This window comes from Notolepis coatsorum (genome assembly GCF_963971535.1).
Source record: "Notolepis coatsorum genome assembly, chromosome: 7".
NCBI classification, from domain to species: Eukaryota; Metazoa; Chordata; class Actinopteri; order Aulopiformes; family Paralepididae; genus Notolepis; species Notolepis coatsorum.
The window spans coordinates 30,072,281-30,087,294 of record NC_140171.1 but is presented as its reverse complement, the minus strand read 5'-3'; the positions used below and the strand labels follow the sequence as shown (position 1 = coordinate 30,087,294).

The 15,014-nt window shown below is 42.6% G+C and overlaps 2 protein-coding genes across 2 annotated transcripts in view; one reads left to right on the top strand and one right to left on the bottom strand.

Annotated features, from left to right (window-relative positions):
* The window catches only part of aimp1a (aminoacyl tRNA synthetase complex interacting multifunctional protein 1a), a 68,178-nt gene extending 59,080 nt beyond the window's left edge, over window positions 1-9,098 (bottom strand). The window contains exon 1 of the mRNA XM_084318091.1: window positions 9,014-9,098. Within this exon, the coding sequence (XP_084174217.1) occupies window positions 9,014-9,015 (2 nt within the window). The 5' untranslated portion in view covers window positions 9,016-9,098. The remainder of the gene's footprint in view (window positions 1-9,013) is intronic.
* Window positions 9,099-9,429: 331 nt separating this feature from the next.
* Window positions 9,430-15,014, top strand: part of tbck (TBC1 domain containing kinase) — a 188,737-nt gene continuing 183,152 nt past the window's right edge. The window contains 4 exon segments of the mRNA XM_084318848.1: window positions 9,430-9,537; window positions 10,058-10,275; window positions 13,800-13,872; window positions 14,761-14,875. Coding sequence (XP_084174974.1) covers window positions 10,083-10,275; window positions 13,800-13,872; window positions 14,761-14,875 — 381 coding nt within the window. The 5' untranslated portion in view covers window positions 9,430-9,537; window positions 10,058-10,082.

The following is a 15,014-nucleotide window of genomic DNA, read 5'->3' as shown; positions in this document are numbered from 1 at the left end:
ATAGCGTTGTTTTTTTGTATCCAAAGCGCTTCACAACTCGTGCCTCACATTCACCCCTTCACTCACACACCAACGAGTCGACGACAGACCATGCAAGGTGTCAAGCTCAAGGACACTTCCGACATGCTGCCGGGAGAAGCTGGAATCGGACCGGGAACCATACCGGACGACCGATCTACCTCCTGAGCCACTGTCGGGGGGGAAAACTTCTACTTCCAATCCAGATTCACTTCTAAGTTTAGGCTCTATTAGGAAACAACGTCAGTGCTTGCCTGAATAACCATAACCACAGTAGTTGATATGATCAGAAAGCGGAGGTACAGGGGTCTATGTGAAGTTTACACGTTCTCCGCATGTTTGCGTTGACCAAGGTACCGGCATTACAACTGGAGTCAGTCCCCAGGCGCCTGTGGCTCTCCACTGCTCCTGAGTGGTTAGGATGGGGTCAAATGCAGAGCAATCATTTCCCCCATGGGGACAATAAAGTATAACTTAACTTGATGTGGAATGCAGGGAGGGTTTGATACTCAAGACCACAGCACAGACTAAATTAATACTGACCAAATCTCCTAGAAAATAGACGTGCCTGATTTGCAACGGTTTTCCAAATCTTGACAGAATATCAGTAGCGTTATTGCTTAGCTACCCATTGTCAAAAAGCATGCACAGACTTCTGGATGTTTTTAAGACAAAACATGTGCTCTGATCCCTTTGATGGCCGGGATAATGGAACACATTCAAAGTAGGCAGAATTCACCATTGCATCAAATGAGCATACCGGTACTTTCATTTCGCTCTCACTCTTGAGGAATGGTCATGATGACAGCACAGAAGTATGAACATCTTTGAAGACCGAAGCTGTAGCTGTTTCTCTTAAAAGTGACCACCAGCATTTCTCCAATGTGGCAACAGAGGCGTGTGAACTGAACAACAACCTCCCGGGGGTCTCTCTCTCTCTCTCTCTCTCTCTCTCTGCTGTGATCAGACAGGCACCATAGCAGAATGATGTGGAAATTAGTGCAGTGTGAAGGCTTTAAAAGGACCTCCAAGCGGGATTACTGGGTGCAACACATTCAGCATCACATTAGAAACACGAACAAATCCTTCCTTGCCCATGTCTTCTTCAAGTTTGTCAGAGGAAAGGCGGTCAGGTGGCGTAGCGGAGATTGCGCTCGTCACCAATGCAAGAGACTGCGGTCTCGACTCCCGGAGTCAGCATTGCCTTGGCTTGGGCTGATCGCTATACTAACTCGTTTGGCTGGGTTAGGGGGAGGGAAGCCGTGGGTGGGAAACTGCCGTTGTGGACAGCGACGCCTACAGGTCAGGTCTGGGCGCTTGCTCAGCGGAGGCAGGACTTGAGGAAGGCAGCGTGACCTCCCACGCGTTACACTTCACCAATGAGAGCCCTCGCTGCCAGGTGAGAAGAGAGCCACTGGCTGTCGCCGCACGTGTCGGAGGAAGCGTGCGGATACTTCAGGGTTCCCTTGTACCGACCAATAGGAGAACATGCGCACAACAACCAGGTAGGGGAGGGGGGGGGGAATTGGCACAACGACTAAATTGGGACGGGGAGAAAACAGAGAAAAAAAATCGGAGAAAGAGATATTAAAAAAAAAAAAAAAAAAGTTTGTCAGAGGAAAGCAATAGTTGTGATGGGAGGATCGAGAGAAGGGGGCAGGGTTTGAGGTCAATTATCTTGCAAACTTCAACATACATAGGCTATATGCAACAGGTATCCTGTTATGCTGATTGTTTGCTGTGGCTCTATGTGGCTGTCTGCAACTATGGATGCACTAATACCAAGATCTGAGTCCTGGACGGAAAGTGAACCAATCTAATCCATTACTTGTGTAGGACAGTAGACAATATGCCTCGTTTGAGTCATTGGGACAAAAGCTATTGAGTTATAGGCTGGGCTAATCCATTTAACTGCATAAGGGAGATCTAACATGCTTCATCTAACATGGTTCTTGATACTGTAGTCCTGTACCCTATAATTGGGCCAATATCTGGTATTGGGCAGGGGTATCGGTTCGGTACATCCTATTACCTCATAGTGGTGGGTGATATGAAGGAGTTTATATTCATCACATTGAACTTCATGGTACTGTGAAGTGTGATATCACTTAATACTTACTTATTGTACTTATTATATTACTATACCAAAAACGATAATTCCCTCAAATATATGAGATGATAAATGCTAATACTGATGATAAATGAATCCAGATACAGTAGACTGCCACTGATGATAAATGAATAATGTTGAATTATTGCCCTGCCATAAATGCAGATGTTTATACATACAGTAGAATGGTGATATCAATTGATGATTTTTATCTTCCCTTTTCAGACTATTTTAATTGATCACCGTTATGCTAATAATTATTGGAGGAAGCCTAAAGCTTGCAAATTAAATCATCCAACGACCTGCCCAGATCACCTCATGTCCCCTTTGGCGGCGGGTCTCGGCCCAAAGGTCGAGGAACACTAATGTGAAGAAATACAAAGAACATTCCCTCCAAAAAGGTGTGTTCTCTATGCACTAATTTATAACTTGTGTTTCCTTGTGTTCCCTCTATGACATCAGGCCATTTAGGCTTATCTTATGTATCCTGTCTGATGGGAGGCCAGGCTGATGGCTTCCTTGATGAAAGGAGCTGAAGTGACAGCGCTTCTACATGTTTGTAACCTGCCAACTCCAGGGTAGAAGGGAGTGCTCCTCTGACACTGTGCATGATGCAACCTGGAGTAATATCAGACAAATATCAGACAATATGGAAACAAATGTCATATTGCAATTATTTAGTTTTGACATATATTGTAATTGCCATGCGAATCGTGATATTAGAGGGAATGGGATTTTTTATTTTGCATCATTATTTCATTTTCATTGAAACTTAGTATTAAAATGATGATGATGTGATGTTTTCGGTGTCTGTACCAACTTGGCAAAGTTGGAATTACGAATGGGAAAGTCCCGATCTTTCTATGATACCCGAGTTGCGGAGTTGGGACGTTTAGGGAGTGAGTAGGTATTGTAAACATGGCGGAATGATGGTAACCTTGCATGGCAGCATGTGAGAATCCATCTGGTCAGGCTTCAAGTTATGTGCGCATGTGCCCACATGAACCACAGTGGTTCGGACCAATCACGGACCTAAAGATAAGGCCAAGCGTTCTTTGAGGAACTACTGGCAGTTATGGGTGGGGTTTTGGTGTAAAGGATGAATTCCAAATTTTGAACATTAACACTTTGAGTGCCAACGATGAGATTTTAATATAGCAACAAACAACTATTTTCTATGTAAACATATAGTGGAGGAATGGTGTCCTGAGCAGAGAGTGAAGACACACTCCCTCTGTGTGTGTTGTAATCAGAGTTGTGAAACTGTTGGTCCTCCCTCTTCCCATTTCCCCAGGTGGAATGCACCCGATTGGCTAAACCGCTAGTTGATGGTCCCCGTTTATTATACCAATTCCCCACGTGTGTCATGGTCCTGGTCCTTGCAATGCCCTACTGTCGGCAGGGAACAAAATAAGTACCAGCCAACCGCCAATGGCTGGTAAAAAATCTGCCTGGCTGGTAGTTTTTAAAATCTACCAGCCAAATGGCTGGTAAGTCAAAAAGTTAAGTTTGTTCCCTGAGAGCAGAGCTACACAGCAGTGCGCCTATTTTGCGAGCCGAAATAAGTCTGTGGTTTCTTCTTCTTCTCACAACGGGTCAAATGCATCTAACATGCATTGCATCGTCGCCATTCCTTTATGCCCACATCGCCCGAAATGAACGTTATGTTAGCGTTAGCTAACAAGCTAATCCTGATCAGCGGCAGAGCCATAGAGAACAGCAGACAGTGTGGACTGGGGAAAGGGAAATGGGGGGGGGGGCACTCTCCCTTTCTCTGTGTGTGTGCGTGCGTTTGGAAAGACGATGAAGTCACTAGTCAGGACTCAGGAGAGGAGTATATTGTAGTAAACTGAGGATTACTGAGGATGCACAGATAATGTTGATATTCAAATATAAAAAGGTTTCGAGAGGAGTGGAAGTTTGACAGACTAGACTACAATATGATGCGGGGGTGGTGAGTTGAAACAGTGTGTGTCCCCGACCCCACTTCTATGTTTCAATAAATTATTTGCATTTAAAACTATTAACGCTGACTCATTCCTTCAGTCCACTCAAAATTATGCTAATATTCCTTATGTTGTTTATGATATTAATTGAAAATAGCATATGAGAGTATTATATAGTAATAATAACACATGGCGATATACTAAAAAGCTATTTTAAATTTTTGGCTGGTAAAAAATCTGCCTGGCTGGTAGTTTTTAAAATCTACCAGCCAAATGGCTGGTAAGTCAAAAAGTTAAGTTTGTTCCCAGACTGTCGGTCTGGGGAGGGTGTAGACTACCACACATCTGCTCTGTTGGTCTGGGGAGGGTGTAGACTCACTGCCACATGTCTGCTCTGTTGGTCTGGGGAGGGTGTAACTGCCACATGTCTGCTCTGTTGGTCTGGGGAGGGTGTTGTAGACTACCACATTTCTGCTCTGTTGGTCTGGGGAGGGTGTAGACTGCCACATGCCTCCTCTGATGTGGAGTTGATGAACATGTGGACTGGAGTTGCCAGCCGCTTCTTTTCACCTGACAGCTAGGAATTTCACTGGGAGAGCGTAAGGCTATGTGTCCACTAAAAGCCTTTTTTTCAAGGCGGACCGCTTTGAAAAAAAGAAAGAAAAAAAGCTCTGAGCGTTTTTCTGAGGCTCGCGCCAGCCGCGGCTCAGCCCCTTCCTCGATGAGTTACATTGATGAGCGCGCTCCTTTCCAAAAGTTGAACTAGTTTCAACTTTATGAGCTGGGAGCGCTCCGACCAAAAACGTGATGCACCGATGTGAAAATTGTGGCCGATACCAATAACGGATATTAATATTGCTGGCCGATACCGATATTTACCGATGTCGATATCTCTGTATAGAAAACACTTTTTTATGATAATCAAATAAAGAGCTATTTTCCTAAACGCTTTTTTTTTTACTTTTATAAGTTATTTTCAGAAATAACTATTTATTATATTTAAGGCCAAAACATGTAAATATTTTTAATTTTTTTTTAATTTAAATATCGGTCCTATCTTGATATCGGACCGATACCGATGTGTAAAAAAAAAGGCCATATCGGCCGATATATCGTGCATCACTAGCCAGGACTCATACCCCATCGGCTTCCCACCTGCGAACACTGACAATTGTGTTTGTTGGAGTGTCTGATCAAGCCGGAAGTACCACTACTGACCCCTCTTTAACACCTCCTCACTGGTCAAGAAGGCTCACCAGTGCCTCTCCGACTGAAGAAAGCCCACCTGTCTCCTCAGATTCTGGTGAACTTCTACCGGTGTGCCATAGAAAGCATACTCGCCAATTCCATCAGTCTGGTATGGCAACTGCACTGCCTCTGAGGCTCTGACCGGAAAACACTGCAGAGGGTGGTGAAAACCACCCAACGCATCAGCGGTACACCACTCCCTGCAATTAAGTCTATCCATCACAAACGGTGTCTGAGGAAGGCATGCAGCATTGTCAAGGACTCCTCTCATCACAATCATGGACTGTTTGCCCTCCTCCCCTCCGGGAGAGGCTACAGGAACCTCTGCTCGAAGTAAAGCAGACTCAGGAACAGCTTCTTTCCCTCAGCTGCCATCTCTCTGAACTCTGTGCCATGTTGACAGCCCCCCATATCAACTCTGAAGTCTGACTCCCTTGTCTACACCCCAGGCTCTGTTATCCATATCATACGACTCTGAACTCTGTTGCCTACTCAATTTATACCTACAGTAGCTAGTGCTTTCAAGAAGCTTACAAAAGAAAATACTACAAGTACTATCATGGTCCGGGTATAAAGCGCCCTCACAACCTCTGTTCCATCGCTTTGGTCTCCTGAGGCTCGCTGAGTTTAACATTCACCAAAACGCATCAATCATGTATCAAATTGTCAACAACATGAATCACAGACTGTCTGAGCTTGTCCCAGTCTGCCGACCACTGCACATCCATAACACAAGAAATAGGCATCTTATAATATTTGGCAAGAGGAGAAGGCTCAAATGTGCTAGCCTAAGCATTATAGCATGCAGGGGCCCACAGATCTGGAACAAGCTTGACGAGAGTCTGAAAATGTCTAAATCCTTTAAAACATTTTAAAAAATCACTGAAAGAGGAACTGCTTATCTCTAATTGTCCGTATTATGTATCCATGTTGTATGTCAGTTAGTAGGTAGGTGTGTAAACCTACCCACGTTGTATGTTTTGTTTTGTTTTGTTTTGTTTATATTCTGTCTATATTTGTGTTCAGGCTCCCTCCAAAAGCTTTAAATAGCTTCTTGGGAGACCTGGCACATGCACACAATTGTGACGTTGTTGTATCACATGAGGATATTTACGTAATGTATCGTGTGTGTGTGTGTGAATACATTCTTTAATTCATTCATTCACTGTCTACTGCCCTACACTGTAATCATAATAATAATAATCTTAACTACCTCCTCACTATAGTCTACCTAGATACTCTGTATGATAGCATGTACAACAGTGCTGTATATACCGCATACATTATATATTATATTGATCGCATATATATACATATCAGTCTCAATTTACCTGCATATAATCCACCTGTCTATACCTGCACATAATCCTTTTATATATCTGTAGATACTATATCTATATACTTGTTATGCTGCTGGCCAGTATGACGTCTACGACCATACTGTCTTTATACATGTATCACTGTGCATATTGGTATTACAACTCATCATACATCTGATTAGCACTACACACAGTATAACTAATTTTATACCCAGTTTAATCACCTGTACATTGTATATTACTATTGGACTTTACTGTTACATTTGCACTCTGGTTGGAGGGCAAACCTCTTTTAATTGTACTGTACTTGTGCTGTATGATGACAATACATTTGAATCGAATCTAATTTAACAAGGAAATGGTAAATTATTGTTAGCTTTTGTCTCTTTTAGTTTCACTTCTATGCAGGAATTCTGACTGAGTCCTTCCTATGGTAGCCTACTAAGTAAAAAATTATGGTAACGCATAGGTACAAACAACATTAAGGCACAAATAACTGAGTTTGTATTCTAACAGAACAATCACCAACAAACACAATTAAATATATTGGGCTCAGAAACCAGCCACACAAACACCAGCTACTTCTGGGGTCACTTCTTCTCCCTTAGATAAACTAGCCTAGATATTTCACACATGTATGGTTTCTTTCCCAGCTGGAGTGCATCGTAATTCCGATTTTCCAACTGGGAGCTTCCAACCTCCACCCATTCAATGGAATGCGTCAATGCGCCTTAGACTAGCTAACGGTGTTTGGCTAGTTTTGATTGAATATTTCATTTACAATATTTAAATTGACATTTGTAAAATGTGAGTTGATTACTATTCCACAGACAATTGTAAGTGTGCACACACACACACACACACACACGTTGTCAATGTCAACAACATGGTGTAGATGTTTCAGTGAGGACATCTCGCCTCCCATTGAGTCGACTGCCCTATGGCCTACTCAAAGCTCTTTGATTCACCTTTAAGATAATAGCTCTTTTATTTTCACTATGCACTTCTTGACAAGTGTTTCTCTTTGAAGGAGGAAAACACAACATAATACTATATGACATATGATGGGCACTTGTTTGCTTCTTCTTTTATTATTATTATTATTCCTAATAATATTCTGTTAACTCAAAGATTTACAGTAACCTATTGAGACATTTCATTGACATTTTAGACATATAGAGTCCATTAATGGACCCAGTGGTAAAGGGATGTGAAAGATATTTTGGTGTTTAATAAATTGCTCCTAGGCTTTGTAAACACTACCATGTGACAACATAGCCTAGGCATCATATTCTTCATAGCTTAAGTAAGGTTGGTTCCTATCATTTTATGGATAGATATTTTAATTTAAAAAGTACTTGTAGGCCAACTAAGGACACCAGAAGAATTATTAATCAGTAGCTGGATAACGTTACTTTCCATTTTCAATGATTAGTGACTAAATTAATAATTACTTTATATTGACTGTAAACGTCCACCAGTAGGCAAATCACTCCAGATTACACTTTCAGAACAATTGTGGGGAACATCAAGCCCACACATACAGTAACAGCTAGCTATGATTATAAATGACCAAGCCTATAGCAATCAATTCGGTCAGTAATCATGTAACAACTAGCTAACTTAGGGCCCGCGTCCACCTAGCGCATATTTAGGACCGCACGCGTCTGTTTTCAATGTATTACAATGGGGAGGGAGCGCATGCGGCCCCATGCGGCCGCCTCTAGGAAGTGCGCTGCCGTCGGCTTCTTTTTTCAGCGCCTTTATGCGGCCGCACAAGCCAGAGAGTTGAAACTGGCTGAACTTTTCTAGAGCGGTGCGCCGAGCGCATATTCAAACAACCAATCACAGCCAGTCATCTACCACTCTGCTTGTAACCTGACACCGGAGCTGCCTGCCTGTCTGGCTGTCTCCACACAGACCATTGAGATCCGCGACAAAACTAATAATAATAACTACACGAATACACTACTAAAAAGCTAATAAAAAGCAAAGGGCGAACTGTGGTGTCAGGCAATAACTATATATATAATTAATATACAATAAAGTTATTCAAATATGCTATAATATGTGCAAAACCGCGGCATGGCTGTAGATTTCTTTCTGTCATCTACAAGATGCGCGTCAAGCCAGCTCTGCCGGCGCACTCCCAGCATGTTTCACGGAGAAATATGCGCTAGGTGGACGCGGGCCCTTACTGGTAACGTTGTAATATCTGTGTGGAGTGGACATAGAGAAACCTAGCTAGTTATGCTACGGTATTCATATGATTTGACGTATAAATAACATATCACTAGTTGGCTATCAACCAGCACGCAATTTAAATACAACCAAGCTAGCTAGTTGATTAAAACAAATAACTTTAAACTTACATGAACCCAGACCAGCAGCACCACACCACAAACACGTTTCAGTGCAGAGGACTTGAGACCTAACGTTACAGCTGAGCTGTCAGACAGGCAGGACCCACTCAGCCAGGCCCCCTGCACTGATCTCCGCAGTATCCGGATAGGACAGAGGGCGCTTTCTGTGAGTTGAAACGTACCATTCACCTTTTATATAAATCAGTTGCTTGATAAGCATTTTTCGGGATCACTTGCGATTGCCTGTTTTCCTTTTCTGTAATATTAGCCGAAATGTGCGGTAAATGTTCGCAGTCGGAATCGTCTAGGGAAAATGTTTGAAATAGAATTACATTTTTAGTCTTCGTATTGTTGTTTCGTTGTTTTACGCATTTTAAACAATATTTTCGTCGCTGAAAACTGACGTCATGAGTCACGTTCACACCAGTTGTTTCGACTACATCCTGTAAAGAATTGAACAATTCTGAACATAATAAGTAAGGTACCATCTTATCCTGTCGACATGAGCATATAGGAATAATAGCGTAATACACGTGAGTAGAACCTTATTTTGGGTCATCATTGTAACTATAACGGTGCACGTCTGCTGCCTGGTCTATTTTTGCAAGACACGATCCTCAAACGAGCACTTGATGCAGCATCACTGCAGACTGAAGGCTACTTGTGTCACTGAGATGTAGATCACAGAATGTTCAAAACAACAGTCAAACAACACACAATGACATTCATATATATGATGTGATGCATATATAGTAATCAAAAATATTGTATATGCTATATATCCTATATCAGAGGATTCATTTTCTGGGCAATACTATTATCATCACCTCAGTGACACATTTGTAAACAAGTTATGTCATACTCATTTAGTTACATCATGGTAATCTTTATATCTGAAGCAGTTAGCCTAAATGCTATGAACTTTGGTCTGTCTGAAGGTCCATCTTAACCCTTGATCAATCTGAAAACATAATTGTTCAGACAGTTTGTTTTCCTCAGGTTCACATGTATGCACTGTGATGACTTATATAAACCCTGTTTAACCCTGCACAGTAGCTTACACTGAGCCAGAAACACAATGCGTTGCCTCAGAGACGCCCAGCTGGGGGCTTTCACCTTCTTCGCCTCAGCTCTCCCCCACGACGTCTGTGGGAGTAACGGCCTCCCCCTCACCCCCAACTCCATCAAGATCCTGGGACGCTTCCAGCTTCTCAAGACCATCACGCACCCCAGGCTCTGCCAGTATGTGGACATCTCCAGAGGGAAGCATGGTATGTGTTTTTTTTTGGGCTTTCTGTATTTTTCACCCATCCCAATTTAGTCGTTATGCCAATTCCCTTCCTGGTTGTTGCATGCATTGCCCCACTGTCGGCCTGGGGAGGGTGTAGAAGTAGAACTACCACATGTGGAGTCGCCAGCTGCTTCTTTTCACCTGACAGGGAGGAGTTTCACTGGCGTGCAGAGGTTCACGCTATTTCCCCCAGATCCCCTCCCTGCTGAACAGGCCCTGACCGACCAGTAGGAGTTTACAACGACCAGGACCCATATAGTACCCCACCGGCTTCCCACCCGCTAACACTGCCAATAGTGTTAGTAGGGACGACTGACCAAGCCGGAGTACCACTGTAACTGAGGGGTACAATTCCCTGACTGTATTGATAAGTATGGTATCATTAAACCACTACCGCTTGATGTACTTTAACTTCTGGCCATACAGTACACGATATCTAAGTATGATGAACACTTTCCCACATATGAAATCAGGTCCACACAAATATAACAGTCGAAGGTTTAATATAGCAAAAGGTATATACAACATTCACTTAATTACATTTATGATTTGAATGCACTTGTAAGGCAAATGAGTATTCGTAGGCAAATCAACACTGAATGTCCAATCTCTGGTTACGCAGGAAGCAAGTATACAACCTGGTTCTTTAGGGAACTATAGCGATGGTACTTAAGGATTATAGCGGGATACTAAAGGGGTCCTGCTGGTTGTAAGCCAGTAGGGGGGGGGGGGGTTTGGAGAGCCGTCAGCTGCATCCCATCTGGCCAACGATTCCTGGGGAGAATTCAGGTACAAAACACAGTGCCCGCAGGATCTTGATCCACAGATGAATACACTTGGGCCCTCTTGTAGACGGTAGCTGTAGGCTGTAGGTCCACAACGAAGGAGAAGCGAGGCGGCCTCTGTCTGGGTTGAGCGCCGTCTCACCTGGGCTCCTCTCGGGGGTAATTCCAACACTCACCGGCGTTGGCTGTTATCCGCTCCACAAATCAAAGCACCCAAAGCAAATAGATATTCCATGCCGTATAGGCTCAGCAGTCGTCCGGGTAGGTAATCCAATGTGCAGGTCCACTCGTCCTCGCCCAGAACTCCTCGGATGAAAGCACCACGCGTGGTCTGCCCAGCCTGGTTAAGACTCTAGATAACGCGAGGAAACGATGGGGGTGCTGCTCACTTTAGAACTCTAACCGAACGATGCACCATACATAATAGACTATTATTAACTTAATAGAAATACGTCCCACTCGACGGTACAGTGCCAAACTATGACAATTCAGCTATGAATTTACACGGGGTCTCAATGCCTATTCTGGGGCCAAATAGGCCATACTGCACCACACGTGGGTCGTGGGTGAGGCTTCACGTCTGTTACTAGGTTGGAGGGTAAAGGACTAATGGACTAAAAGAAAGTTCTACTTTACTTGCGCCATATTTATATGCACGGTGAACAAATAGTACCATTCGTATTTCGGTAGCCGTATTCCTACGCGGAACCGGGGCTAGTTGGGACATGTTCGTCGGCACTATTGAACTTGACTCCAGGGGCTTGTCTGCTGGCACCAGGTTCTTGTCCAATGAGAGAATGAACTATTATGGGCTGTAGTAGACTAAAGGGATATTCAGTGTATATGTACAAAGAATATACAAGGGATATCAAACGATATACAAATACTATTAAATATATATCCATAAATAAATATATATATTCGGTTTAATCTGATCCTTCACAACAACCACTGTAAGCTGGATTCGATCCCAGAGTCTCTGCGGTGGTAGGCGAGTGCTTAGTCCACTGCGCTACCCAGCCGCACCCCACCGTCTAGCTGTCTTAAAGATGCACCAAGATTGTCGATGATTCCGGGCGTCTTGGTGGCCCTAAGGTGCATACCATGTAGTCACAATGTCCTAGGTTCGAATCCGGCCAGAGGCATTTGTTGCATGTCCCCTCCCCATTCTCTCTCATTCTGATTGTTTGTCCTACAGGAAGTAAAGCAGAAATGTCTTTAATGTCTGCCCCATTTTTTGATCCTCCAACCACAACTGTTGCTTCCCCCGGAAAAAAACGTTGAAACTTTTGTTTGTCTGATGAAAGCAACATCATGTCTGGGGGAAGACCCTTCCATAGCATGGGGGCCACTGCTGCAAACGAGCGGTCTCAAGAAAAGAGGGCAGGGTTTTAGATTTAGTGGTTGAGTCTACTACAAGGTCCTCACTGCTGGACGGTATCGAATGAGGGCCACGTAGACTCAACCACTAAATGACATGCTTATTCCACATAATTATGTTTGTGTGTGTGTGGCTGAGTTTTCACGGTCCTCATTTCAAAATGTTGAAATCTTAGTCGGTGCATCCTTAATCAGTATCACGTTGCATGTCAGATCTTTACATATCTTTAAGGGGAATGCCATCTAATTCCAGGAATCCACATGCATATTCATTCCATGTCACCAGGACAGCACAGGCAATCCTTGAGAACATGCACCACTCTTTCCTAAAGGTAGAATTTGGAGAAAGAACCCTATAATTCAGTCACCTGAATGTAAAATCTGGGCTCGCTTTATAGACGATGAAACAAACGCTGACTTTTGTGGCGCCATCAAATGTTGAGTTCTCGCTTCCTGCTTTCTGAGAGGAGGTTATTTGGAGGTGAGCACTTCCATTAAAGTGATCTGAACAGTTGCTTGGCTTTAGCCTTTTATTTGAGGAATCAGTCAAGATTTTAAGGGACTAGTATATTGTAAATTAAAACAACAACAAACAAGTGAGTGCTTTTAGCCAAAGTGCTCTTCTCACCTCATACAATATCACCCTTTATAGACTCCCTGTAGTTGTTGAAAGCTGTCTTGTTTCATCTTGTTTCACCTCGTTGTGATGTTCCGCTGTGTCACTGTTTCATGACTTGCACCTTGTGTCGACTGCTTTTATATTGCCTTTTGTTTGCGTGTGTTGAAATGGGAGAGGACGCTTTAAGTGACTTTGTCGTTACTTACTGTGATGTATTACTTACGTTTTACTTACTGTGATGTACTGTATACGTTTTACTTACTGTGATGTATACATATTACTTACTGTGATGTATACATATTACTTACTGTGATGTACTGTATACATATTACTTACTGTGATGTATATGTTTTACTTACTGTGATGTATACGTTTTACTTACTGTGATGTATACGTTTTACTTACTGTGATGTATATGTATTACTTACTGTGATGTATACGTTTTACTTACTGTGATGTGATGTATATATATTACTTACTGTGATGTATACGTTTTACTTACTGTGATGTATACGTATTACTTACTGTGATGTATACGTTTTACTTACTGTGATGTATACGTTTTACTTACTGTGATGTATTCGTGGGCTCTTTCTGTTTGCAGTTTGAAACTGAGAGAGCTATTTGTGTTTCTGAGTGAGCGCCCCCAGTAAATCAACGGTTGCCGATACTTGTGTAATAAATCATTATTTTTTATGTTTTCTTCTTCCTTCTCTACAGAACGACTGGTTGTTGTTGCAGAGCACTATGAGGACAGTTTAAGTGATTTCCAAAAACAGGGGAAAACTGTCAGGTATGATCTGTTTAGACGTTCGTCACATGCAATTTCATTAGTCAGGGAGGAGGGACACGTGGGTCAGGAACCCTACATGTTGGCCTGCGCTGCTTCTGATTACTTGATTATATTATAGTTCATAATTGGCTCTACAATTTGGAAGTTGATTTGTCCTTTTCAAGCGATAAGTCTGAAAAATAATTGTACTGGACTGTTAAAAAAAATATGGTATGTAAAGAAATAAAAGTTGTTCCCATTTTTTAATGATAAAATCACACTGATCAGCCCACAAACACTAACACAAACACTTTTATATGTTTAAACAATGAACAGTATATAATACACTGCAGCCTGTGCTCATGCCAATTAATGGCATTACTGTGTGGTTGTGTGCAGATTTTACTAGGCCTCATATGGCTTCAGTTTAAAGAATAGAAAAAAAAAGAATTATGTCAAATAATGCCAACACAATTTTATAATAAAAGTCAACAAAGATGGCATCATCAATAATTCGGCTAAAGCAACTAACAGAAAAATCCACCACATGAATCTCGGGCTGTTTATGACTCTGCTTCTATTGGGATTCAAATGGTTGCACTTGAGTTGCTGCACAAACTATGTTTGTGAAACTATATTGTGAAAGGCTATGCATCACCCTTGCCATCTACTGGATGACCTAACGACCTCCACAACACTGCAGGCCAATGGGGATCTGAGGAATCTTTACTTCTAAAGCTATAAATCTAGAGTTATTCAGGGTTATAAAAAGAGAATTATAGGAATAACCCCCCCTATAGGTTATACTGTTTCTACACTGTGAACCAACCAACCAACTGCTCTCGCAGCCTTACCCCAGTAGTATGTAATGCTCCGCTTTGTGTGTGTGCGTGTGCGTGTGCACGCCAGCCCAGAGAGAGTGCTACAGATAGCCTACGAGGCCCTGGAAGGCCTGGACTTCATGAACAAACACGGCATGGTGCACAGAGCCCTCGGTGCACACAATGTCCTCATGGACTGCAAGGTAAAAGTCTACTTTCAATTACAGCCGGGGCTGCCGTATGCTGATTGTATTTATATTTCAGACTAGAAACTGAATATGTCAATTTATACTGGAGGTGTTGGACCCAAGAATTGCATACAATGTGAAGTAAAGCCTGCAC